Consider the following 12701-nt stretch of genomic DNA (forward strand, 5'->3'; position numbering starts at 1 on the left):
TTTGCTCTTCACTTGGAGAAAGATACATTACTTTTAAAAATCTTGGTTTTTGCAGCACTGTTGGCAATATCTGAGAAAACATTTCAGCAATACATCAATTGATTGCGTCGGGAGTCACGGATAGTGCAGTAAACAACACTAACAAAACACATATTAGCAAAGCTGAAAAAGAGAAACCCAAACCCTTATCCAGGCAGAGTGATCTGACATTACAGACGGCAGGGTCAGGGGGTCAGCTCCTCTTAAGTTATCGGAAACAACGAGCAGCGCCTCTGGGACTGGGTCAGTGACCAGCGGCTCCTAAAAACCACTGACCTCTTCCTGCAGATTTATGACAGCCAGACACCGAGGTGTGTGACGAGTGTGTGAAGTGTGTACAAGGGTCAGTGGGCGGATCAGAGGGGACACTAGAGGATGAATGCCTTTGGTGTACATACAACAGTACAAAGAAGCGCCTCCTGTGTGAGTGTAGTCATTAGTGCTTTCTTCTCTGTGTGTCAAGGTCAAAACAGAGCCTGATTACAGGGCATTCTGGGGAGCAATGGGGAGTGTGTGCGCACACAGAGGCTTCCCTCTGAACGCAGGCGGTGGTGGCATTCCTGGCCCTAGGCGCTGGCTCTTGAAGCCAAATCTCAAGGAATTTGGGAAATGTGCGAGGGGGCATATGTGTGGCTCTGAACAGGAGAATGAGATGGTAGTTGATGGAGGGGGGGGGGGGGGGGGGGGCAGAAAAGAGGGAGTAATCCTTTTCTTTTTGTCTTTTGTGGCCCCCTGGAGGGTCTAGTCAGAATGGCAACTGAGAGGCTAGGGGACACCAGGTGATCGGGGGGGGGGGGGGAGATGGAGGTGTTGAACAGCTCCAAAAAAAAGCCCAGCATGATTAATAAGAAGTCTGAGAAAGGCTGAGGGCAGCAGCAGTGATGCAACAGTAATGGTGAGGAAACAGGTAGGGTTGAGTAAGAGACCGCCCGCCTATCATGTGAATACGCATTAGAGAGAGAAAACAAGTGACTGTATTACCTTTTCTTCAGACTCCAGCTCTTTGCTAAGCAGCTTCTTCTCCGAGCTGTGCAGCTGCCTCTGTAGACTCTCCACCTTTTCCTGCAGAGCCTGGAGGAAGGGAGACAGATTCAGTGGTGTAGGGTGACTGACGGAAAAGCAACTCAGATCTGTGTGGTGTAATGTGTAACTGATGCAAAATGATAAACTACAGTTACATTGAGACTGAAACTGAGAAAACACAATCAACACGGCCAGAGCCACTGAGAGAATATTCAGGACAGAAGCAGGGACAGTTAGGCGAGATCCAGCCTGTGATTAGTAATACATCAAGCATGACAGTAATTACTGGCAAGCTGGCCTCATGAAGACAAGACTCCTTTCTAGACAAGGGCATACAGAAAGAGACACTTGCTCACTCAGGGAATTAGCCAACTTCCATAGGATTTAGTAAAGTAGCATTCTTTTAAGAGTCTTTATTTATTTGGGGGTGAAAAGAGAGACGTACTGTAATATCATTCAGTGATGTACAACACATAGATGAGTTGATCAAAATGGTGGCAATACAAATGTAATCTATTTTGCTTCCTAAGATTCAGGCATCAAATAAAGAAAGAGAATGCAGTGTATGTGTGAAGGACTTATTTTCCCTCCTCTCTGCCTGTAAGTGATAGCAGTGGAAAGAAATGTGCAGTTCCTGAATGCGCATAGAACCAGATGTTTCGAGTGCACATGTGGACACTTCAACTTTGATTAGTCGGCATGAAAAGCAGAGAGAGAGAGAGAGCGATATGCGCTCAAGTGCACGCACACACACCTGAACATAAAAGCACAGATTTACACACACACACACACACACAACACACACACACACACACCACACAACACACACACACACACACACACACACACAACACACACACACACACACACACACACACACACACACACACACACACACACACACACACACACACACAGGGATGGGTATTAGCGGTACTACTACTTTTATCGATACCGCTTATCGGTCCGGTCTTTTAACGGTACTTTTATCGTTATTTTGGAGAAAAAAATAAGGTAAACTAACTAAACAAATTGTGAACAAAACTAACATTGCTTTTTATTTAAATTAAATACATAATATTTCACATCAAAAGAACAACAATGTTTTCACAAATCGTATTAAATAATCTGATGACAGAACTGTGAACAGAATAGCTGAAACTTTAACAAAATAAATAACTCAGTTTCCTCTAATCATTAACCCATGTTTGTATAATTGAGTTAACTCTGTTGCTGCCAGCATACATAATACCTGACGTGGAAACGTTACTCGTGGATGGGGCTACAGAGCTACTAGAAAGACAGTCGAACCCGGTGCATTCCTCCGTCTGAATGTGGAGCACTTTTGCTAAATGTTTAGACAAATTGCTCGTGTTACCGCCCTTACATGCTAAACTCTTATTGCACTTTAGGCAACGAGTATCGAGACGGGTAAAGTTGAACCACACCTCGGAGCGCGTTCTCTCCGCCATCTCCTCCGTGTGTGTGTGTTGCTGCATGTAGCAGCTGCGTGTGTGTAAACGGCCCCGCCCCCTCGCAAGCAGGCGGGGGAGAGAGATCGAAAATACTAATAAATAATCATAGAAGCTTTTTGCATATTAGAAACGGAGTTGGCGACACTAAAACTGCAATATATTATATATGACATATTTTTTACATGTCTCCAGTACCGATAAAAAGACCGCTAACGTCGGAGCTTAACGGTACCACGGTCTTTAATAATTCAGCCCCATGGCCCGTTTAATACCGGGGCTCGGTACCCATCCGTACACACAGTCACACACACACACACACACACACACACACACACACACACACACACACACACACACACCACACAAACAACCACACACACACAAACCAACACACAAACACACACACACACACACACACACAACACAAACACACACACACACACACACACAAACACACACACACACACACACACACACACACACCACACACACACACACAACACACACACACCACACACCACACACACAACACACACACACACACACACACACACACACACACACGTTTGGGGGCACTGGCTAGCGTCAACATCCTCAGAGTGTCTTCCCAGTAGAGTTGAGTGAGTGGGCCAGGTGTTGACTCGCTGATTCTCAGAGTTGATGGAAACAAAGTCCAGGTGATAGGCATGACCGGCCAGATCTACAACACACTACACTCGCATAAATCACACACACACGGTTAAGCTTCAGGGCCTGGTTGAACTTCTAGGTAGCAACACTCTGAGAACTACCGACTAAAAGGGAAATTGAAACCTGCTAAATCTGTGAGAAATTCACCTTACATTTTCCTTTTTCTTTAAATTGTAATCATTGTTCTTTTAATAGGATAGCGCCATAGCGTGAACCCATACCTGAACTGCTTTGACCCAGTGAAATGAGCTTTACAATGTACCTCTTTCCTTGGCAGTGCTGCTAATTTAAGCCTCTGGCAGATGGATTTCTAGATCAACAAGCGTTACTAGACTATTATGATTCTGGAGCATGTTGAGGTCAGCCTTAGCTCTGCAGCATGATAGGCAGCTGGTTTTCCAGCGCGTTGATCCTATTAATCAGGGTATTTCTTAGCCAGTCACGATCCCATCACAGCGCACATCCAGACCAACCCCGTGCCTTCGATTTCATCATTTCATTTTGTTTGTTGGTGAATCAAAAGGCTCGGCGACAGAAGAAAAGGGTTTTTTGGTGGAGATTAAGCTATTTATATAATACTTCTGATTCCAGTGACCAAAGCATGTCAGCGTGAGGTTGGTTCCTTCCCTTTTTCTGAATCTGAATCCGAAGGTCAAAGCATATAGATCATTAGAATATGTTGAACAGATTGTTAAAGGTCCACTATTATACTGTTTTTCATCAATATATAATAGGTCTCAGATATATACAAACATGTCTCTGAAGTGGTTGGCTCCAAATACCAAACAGATCATTGTAGCATCCCATAATCCCCTCTGTTTCAGCCCTGTTTCAAAAGTGCTGATTCTCTGTCTGTCACTTTAGATGAAAATAAGGAGTCCCTCCCCACGCCCCTCTGAGAGATATTTGGTTAAAAAGAACACAATGGTGCTCTAGGAGGAGATTCAGGTGTGTGTGTGTGTGTGTGTGGGGGGGGGGGGTTACCTTGGTTGCTGATTGGCTAATGGTTACACAAGCCAAAAAAATCGTTATGACATCATAAAGTGGCCAAAATCTGATCAGCTCATTTTCAGACAGGTTTTTATATAAATGGATCAGGACAAAAAGAGAGAATATTTTTTCCTGAAACTTTCAGAGTCTCTTTCCACAGAGGGGACACATGTTTATGTATAAAATACATGGAAAAGTGGACACCTTTAATTCCTGATCACTAATAATAAGTATTGCTACTTGCTATCAAGCAAGTACTTATAATTATTTCCCTTTCTTCCTCCAACATTCCCCTACTGTGACACTTATCTCACCCAGATCATTCCCTTAGGGGCAGCAGTATGGCTGACAAAGAAGACCCTGACAAACCAACCCCCCCTCCCCTTTTGTAAACCCACTTCTGATTCCCCGCACTGTGACACAGCATTTCTGGAGCAGGTCTTCTGGGAAGTAAGGCTGACTTAGTGGGCCTCACTGGTGACGTGTATCTCTTTGATGTGGGTTCTGTATCTGATCTGTTGTAAACAACTCTGAGGGGAAGAAGTTCAACACTTGTCATTTCATTAATACAATCATATGGGTTGAATCTGCTGATGAATAGAAGCACTTTGTGAGTCAGAAAGGGCCTCGGAAATCTTTAGTCTTCAGCACTGTCAGACATAATGGATATCCTGGCATATTGCGGTAAGGTGTAACATTTACTTTTATCTTACTAACTCAAACATGTAACCACAAAAAAGAGAAAAAGACTAATGAAAGCAATAAAACAACACAATGAAGTAGACACTGATATTCCAACTGCGTCAGACTGGAATATCCGTGTCTGACTTGGACTTTTATCCAGTGCTAGCCTTTGGGCAAACATTAACATGTATTTTCACATTTATATGAATAATAATAACAGTGTTTTTATTCAAATAAGTTACAGGTAAATATGAGAGAGTGCATTTTTAAAAACAATTGGAGAAACATCTCTCCAGTTGTTGCAGCTTTAGTATGTTGCCTCATTTTCTTTTGTCTAACTTCCCAACAGCCTTAAATCTGTACTGTATACACACACATGTTTCTATAGTGTTTAGCGTGTGAAAGTGCGTGAATGGCCGAGTGTAGAGGATCCTGCCAAAGTGTATCCAGATGCTCAGGGTGATATGGTATTTATCAGTCATGCAGACTGGGATCATTGTGAACAGGCCAGGAAGAAGGGGGAAATCAGATGTCCTAAGGGAGTGATAGAAGGAGGGAGAGGAGAAGGTAGAGAATGAAAGGTGCATGAAGGAATAAAAAAGTAAGCAAAAAGCCTGAGAAGGTAGGACAGGTGGAGGATATCAGGAAGAAGAAGAGACATTTCAGAGAGGTGAGACTGACAGACAGATACTGAAGAACAGAGGGACATGAAGGAGATGGAGAGAACCTCTGCTGCTCAGTCCCACAGTCGGGAGCTTGAAGGCCTCTCTCACCTTTCCATCAGCAATGTGCCTCTGCCTTTCATTCCAAACTTTGGCTCAAAGGATTAGCGAGGCACACGCGCACCAACAAACACACCGCTCAGAGCCATCCAAGCAGGTATAGGCATGCATTAATATTAACAGAAAAAGTTTTAAAAATGTGAGTGCTACACTCAGTCAAATGAGTGTACAATTCTAGTGTACACACACACACACACACACACACACACAACACACACACCACAACACACACACACACACACACACACACAACACACACACAACACACACACAACACACACACACACACACACACACACACACACACACACACACCACACACACACACACACACACACACACACACACCACACACACACACACACACACACACACACACACACCACACACACACACAAATGCCTGAGTCATCTTTCCTGGGTGGTCCTCCTGCGCAGATAAGGCAGGCATGTTTCCCTAGGGTGAAGTAAAAGCAACAGAGGGCAGGAAAAAAAGCAGAGAAGAAAGTAAAGAGGGAATAGAGGGAGGAGGAAAAAAGGCCAGGGGCCTCTTTAAACTTGGTGTTTTGTTAGGAGCCGAGCTGCTCTTCATGTGCGGCGGGGCCTTCTATTTGCAGCGTGCTGTCAGAAGTTTCTCCCAAAGTCTGGATTAAAGAGATCCTCTAATGACACTGAGGCTGGACGACTTCAGACAGCAGCGAAAAACCTCACACTGCACCGCCTCCAGCCAAGGACACACACACAACCACACACACAAGCGAAAGGGTAAGAACAGAAACAAACACAAGGGGCACGTAGCACACAGACATACATAAGCAAAGACACAATGCCCACACGGCAGCTTTAGAAGACCAAGGTGCTGTGTGTATGTGTCTACTGATCTAATAGTAAATAATAAAGGAGGTGCTAACCTCAAGGAGAGGTGGATGGCCAGAGAGATGAGCACAGACTCTCTTTTATCTGCACTTTTATCAAAGGATTGTGGGAAAGGTAAAGAAGCGAGTGTAAGAGAAGCTGGAGGAGGAGGAGGAGGAGGAGGAGGAGGAGGAGGAGGAGGAGGAGGAGGAGGAGGAGGAGAGAGGTCTTCTTCCTGAGGTGTTAGAGAAGTGAAACTTTTGCTTTGCTGTCTGTGTGCAGGAATAAAAAGAGGTGGTTTAGTGGTCGACCACTATCCCTGATATTGGTATGAATTGACTTGACTTGGAACTAAAGTGGGAAGCTGCTGTGATGGCGGCGGCAGCAAAAACTCCTGAACAGCAAACAGAACGAGTATCTCGTCTATTGCAATATGCACACATGTCGGCACAGTTATGGAGGAGCCAGTACTGATGAAAATAGTAAGACAATTGCCACGGTAATGAAGACATGTTGCAACCCCGCTGTGCCCGCAGGGGTAACACAATGTTCTCTATCTTTCCGTCTCTGTCTCATTCAGCTGCTGTGAGCTGCAGTAGAAAGAGAATAGGAAACAACTCTGAAATATGCACCATATGCCCTGTGAGTATTTGTGTGTGTGTTTGCATGGGCTCACATACATATATTCTGTTTATCAAATAGTATATTATTTAATGGATGTAAAGTTTAGCTAAACTTGCACATACACTTACAGGCTTAAAACACTCGTCTTAAAAAGATTAAATAAAACAAAGACCCCCGTTTTATTTTAGGATTGAGTGTTCGGGATCTTACCAGAAAAGCACTGTTGATACAAATATTATACAAATAAATATGTAAAAAGACACGATACAGTGATAGTGGAATTTGATGTGCCCCAAAAAAAGAGTATAAAGCTAACAAAAGATATGAGAAGCTGCTACCCATCGGCCTGTGATTGGCAGAGAGCTCTGTTTTTTTTTTATCGAAATCTGTTCAGAATGTGGTTGGAATGTGAACATTTAAAAAAAGGCAGAGATTTAGGAAAGTCAAATTGATTTCAGGTAGCAGAGATTAAGTGGAATTTTAGTATGTTATAACATTTATCTAAATTCCATTTGCTTAGTATATCTTTTAACATATAACCAGTTCTACAGGATTTGCTAGACCGATTTATTGGCTTAAGAAATTCTTTGCGTGCATACATTACAGCGTTATTCACAAGTTTACAAGTGAGGTGCCACCAAAGTAATGGCGGCTTGTCTACTTCTGCCTACAGCCTGGATTTATCTATACTTGGGATTCTTGAAAGGGTGAAGACATTAGCCCATGATGGTTTCTTTGTAAATAGCATTAGGCCTCGGGTTTAATGAGTAATTTCCGCTTGTTGTCCGAGAATGGACTATGTACTCTATGAGATTCCCACGTTCCCTAGCTGCATCCTGGAATGTTATCTCTCTCTCCTACTTCCACCTCCTCTGATATGTGGATCAAACGGTGCCGGGAATTTGCCCACAGCCGGAAAAGTCATCAATCAGCCAACACTAGGCACACACGTAGAGTTGTACACACACTAACATATACACAGACCAGGCCGATTGGAGCTTACAAAGATACATACAGAGAGTCTGAGTGAAAAAGAGAAAGAGGGATCATTACCTTACATATACAGATCCTAGATGAGACATTTCTAGCGGACAGCAGTGCTAATAGAAAGGACAAAACAGTTCTGAACTGGAAGTTGAGTGCAGCCCTGTTGACAGCACTACAGTCTTCTCACTCCTTTTAGGATTTAAGAGCACAATGGTCACATAAGCCACATAATGGACAGTACCCAGGACTCCTCACAATACTTGTGTCCAGGCTCAAGGGCGTATGGCACTCTCAACTCTTTCCAGGACATGCCGGGGCCCTGCCTGCCTGTAGCTTTGCCGATATCTGTGTTGATAGGTAATAGATTAAGAGCGGTGAATCATAGAAACAGGAAGCGCTCAAACGTTTGTGTGAGTTTATCAAATTTAGCAGTGATTCCATGTCAGCCACAGCTTGTTACAAAAAACCTGACTGATAGTGTGTTTAACAAACTTAAACTAGCTTTATTAAATGTCAGGTCTTTGGCAGGAAAAACATTTTTAATCAATGATTTTTATCACTGAGCACAATCTCGATTTTATGTTTTTAACAGAAACTTGGATTGAACAAAATAACAGTGCAGCTGTTCTTATCGAATCAACCCCTCCCAACTTTAGTTGTATGAGTCAGGAAAGAATGCTTAAGAAAGGGGGTGGAGTTGCTATTCTGTTCAATGATTCCCTTCAATGCAGGAAGACATCTTATGGGAACTTTGCTTCTTTTGAATATGTGGCCCTTCAGCTGAAATGCTCCTCTCGAGCTCTGTTCCTAAATATCTATAGACCCACCCAAATACTGTGCAAGCTTTTTGATGATTTTACCAAACTGCTGTCTATAGTGTGTATTGACTTTGACCGTCTAGTCATTGTTGGTGATTTTAACATCCATGTTGACAACCCCCAGGACAGAGGGGCTAAAGAACTGTTTTGTGTTCTTGATAGCTATGGACTGACTCAGCATGTGACGGAGCCCACGCACAATAAGGGGCACACTCTGGACTTAATTATCTCAAAGGGGCTGAATATCTCTAAGGTTGTGGTGACTGATGTTGCTCTCTCTGACCATTCCTGTGTTTTCTTTGAGAGCTCTATTTCTGTTCACAAAAATGTTCAAAAAGAGGTAACCACAAAGCGATATTTAACTGAAAATACTAGGGAAATGTTTACTCAGAATTTTTCTTCCACACTTGCCCCTGCTAACATCTCAGTAAATTTTAATTCAAAAATTTAAAATGTTATAGATGCCATTGCTCCAACTAAGGTAAAGGAAGTGTCTGGCAAGAAAATATCTCCATGGAGAAAGGCCATGAGCGTGAAAACAGAAAAAAGAGAATGTCGAAAAGCTGAACGCAGGTGGCGAAAAACAAATCTCCAGGTTCACTTTGAAATCTATAAAGAGAGACTTGGCCTTTATAATTTGGAATTGAAAAACGCACGACAGTCTTTCTTCTCTGACATCATTACCAAAAACAAAAACAACGCACGTGCATTGTTTGCTACCGTCGACAGACTAACTAACCCCCCAGTGTCAGTAGCCTCTGAATTTCTATCCACCAGGGCGTGCAATGATTTTGCCTCCTTTTTCACTGACAAAATTCAGAAAATCAGACAAGCAGTCAGTGCCTCTGCATCAGGAACAGCAAATGTGTTGTCTCTGTGTCCACTTAAAATCAATTCAAACACCATGACACAATCAGATTAATGAAAAAAACCTAGAGGACATTATTCAACTTCTGAAATCCTCCTCCTGCTGCCTTGATATTATTCCAACAGGATTTTTCAAAGATGTTTTGCCTTGCATGGCTTCAGATCTACTTCATATAGTAAACAAATCTCTTCACTCAGGTATTTTTCCACAGGCCCTGAAAACTGCAGTCATTAAACCGCTCTTAAAAAAGAATAATCTAGATGCTTAAGTAATGAACAATTACAGGCCCATATCAAACCTCCCATTTCTAGGTAAAATCATTGAAAAAGTTGTTTTTCAACAGTTGAGTAATTTCTTGCATTTAAATAACTGTTTTGATGTGTTCCAGTCAGGCTTTCATCCAAGCCACAGCACTGAGACTGCTCTTGGAAAGGTCTTCAATGACATCCACTTAAACACAGACAGTGGCAGAACTTCAGTGTTAGTATTATTAGATCTCAGTGCTGCGTTTGACACTGTTGACCACAGCATATTACTAGACCGACTGGAAAACTGGGTGGGACTTTCGGAAACAGTTCTGAATGGTTTGAATCCTACTTAAAGGACAGAAACAACTTTGTTTCTATAGGTAAATACACATCTGAGTTGACAAATATAACATGTGGGGTTCCTCAAGGCTCCATCTTGGGGCCTCTTCTCTTTAACATCTACATGTTACCACTGGCTCAGATAATGAAGAACAACAAAATAAGTTACCATAGCTATGCAGATGACACACACATTTACGTAACAATTTCACCAGGAGACTATGCTCCAATTCAAACACTGAGTAAGTGCATTGAACAAATCAATGACTGGATGTGTCAGAACTTTCTCCAATTAAACAAAGATAAAACTGAGGTAATGGTTTTTTGGAGCCAAGGCAGAACGTTTAAAAGTTAGCGCTGAGCTTCAGTCTGCAATGTTCAAACACAACAGATAAAGTCAGAAATCTAGGTGTAGTCATGGACTCTGACCTGAGTTTCAACAGTCACATTAAAACAGTTACTAAATCAGCCTACTATCACCTAAAGAATATATCTAGGATTAAAAGACTAATGTCACAGCAGGATTTGGAAAAACTTGTCCATGCTTTTATCTTCAGTAGACTCGACTACTGCAATGGTGTCTTCACAGGTCTCACTAAAAAATCTATTAGGAAGCTGCAGCTGATTCAGAACGCCGCTGCTCGAGTCCTCACTAACACTAAGAAAGTGGATCACATCACTCCTGTTCTGAAGTCTTTACACTGGCTTCCTGTGTGTCAAAGAATAGATTTCAAAATACTGCTGCTGGTTTATAAAGCACTGAATGGTTTAGGCCCAACATACATGTCTGACCTCCTGCTAAATTATGAACCATCCAGATCTCTCAGGTCTTCAGGGACTGGTCAGCTTTCTGTCCCCAGAGTCAGAACTAAACATGGTAAAGCAGCGTTCAGTTATTATGCTCCAAATGGAACAAACTCCCAGAAACCTGCAGGTCCGCTGCAACTCTGACTACTTTTAAATCCAGGCTGAAGACTTTTCTTTTTGTCGCTGCTTTTAATTGAACTATTCACATCTTAGACTGCACTGTAACTTTTATCCATGTATTTTTTCTTTTAATGTTTATTTTATTAGCTTTTCTTTTTAATGACTGATTTTAAATGCCATTTTCTTAATGTCTTTCATTTTTTGTAAAGCACTTTGAATTACCTTGTGTTGAAAAGTGCTATATAAATAAACTTGCCTTGCCTTGCCTTACTTCATAGTTATTTTAGCTAAAACTGAGCGAACACAATGAGAAGGTGGATAACACAAGGCTAAAACAATACAAGCAATCTCAACTTCTGTAGGCTAAATAATTTCCCTCTTACAAATTCATAAAAAACCCAACATCTCACATCTTTTAACTGCAGTTTAGTCAGCTTACGCCTGAGTTTCATACCGTTTGTTGCCTTGCCAAAGTTAGCTCTGTTTATCACATTTTATTTTTACCTTGTCTCTCTTAAAAATGAATAGTTAGCAGTTCACTTTAAACACAGAGGCACTGGTTGGTTTATTGAACAGTCAAAATAACAGTTTGTCTTAAGGTAAAAACAGCCTGCACAGGAATACATACTGAGGTGTTGTATCTCAGTGAGATTGACAGTATTACTGAGTCATTCGCACTATTTAATATATACTAAAGTAAAAAAGTGAACTGTGAAAGTTGTATTCTAGCCCACACACACAGAAAACAAAGAAGTGACAGATGGCTTAAGCTTCAGTAAACAAATGCGCAGTTCAAGGTTGACACAAAGAACATGGACACGTGTTGAAGGACACACACACACACACACACACACACACACACACACACACACACACACACACACACACACACACACACACACACACACACACACACACACACACACACACACACACACACACACAACACACACACACACACACACACACACACACACACACACACACACACACACACACACACACACACACACACACACACACACACACACACACACACACACACACACACACACACACACAGCTCTTTGCCTCTGCAACAGAGGGTCTCCAGCACACCTGTTCTTGATCCACTGCTGCCATTCCTTCCCACAGGCAAAGTCATCCTTTCAACCCCCTCAGAAACTAATGCATATATAACTACAGAACTACAGACAAACTGCAGCTGCTCCAGCTAGCCCCCTTGAATGTCGGCATGTTTGTGTGGCTGTGTGTGTGTGTGTACCGGAGCCTTGTACCTCATTACTGGCGTGCAAGCGTAAAAGCAAGAGCAAGTCGATCACATGGACTCCATCTCAATCTGACAAAGACATG

At 42.4% G+C, this 12701-nt stretch overlaps 1 protein-coding gene across 6 annotated transcripts in view; it reads right to left on the reverse strand.

Annotated features, from left to right (window-relative positions):
• cep112 (centrosomal protein 112) overlaps nucleotides 1–12701 on the reverse strand; it is a 116353-nt gene that overhangs the window by 18284 nt on the left and 85368 nt on the right. For all 6 annotated transcript variants that reach the window (XR_004569354.1, XM_034220021.1, XM_034220019.1 and 3 more), the window contains one exon: nucleotides 1021–1110. Coding sequence is in view for 5 of the 6 variants with exons in the window: in XM_034220021.1 (XP_034075912.1) it covers nucleotides 1021–1110 (90 nt within the window). In the remaining variant the exon portion in view is untranslated. The remainder of the gene's footprint in view (nucleotides 1–1020; nucleotides 1111–12701) is intronic.

The sequence above is a fragment of the Gymnodraco acuticeps genome, unplaced genomic scaffold (assembly GCF_902827175.1).
Source record: "Gymnodraco acuticeps unplaced genomic scaffold, fGymAcu1.1, whole genome shotgun sequence".
Classification (NCBI taxonomy): domain Eukaryota; kingdom Metazoa; phylum Chordata; class Actinopteri; order Perciformes; family Bathydraconidae; genus Gymnodraco; species Gymnodraco acuticeps.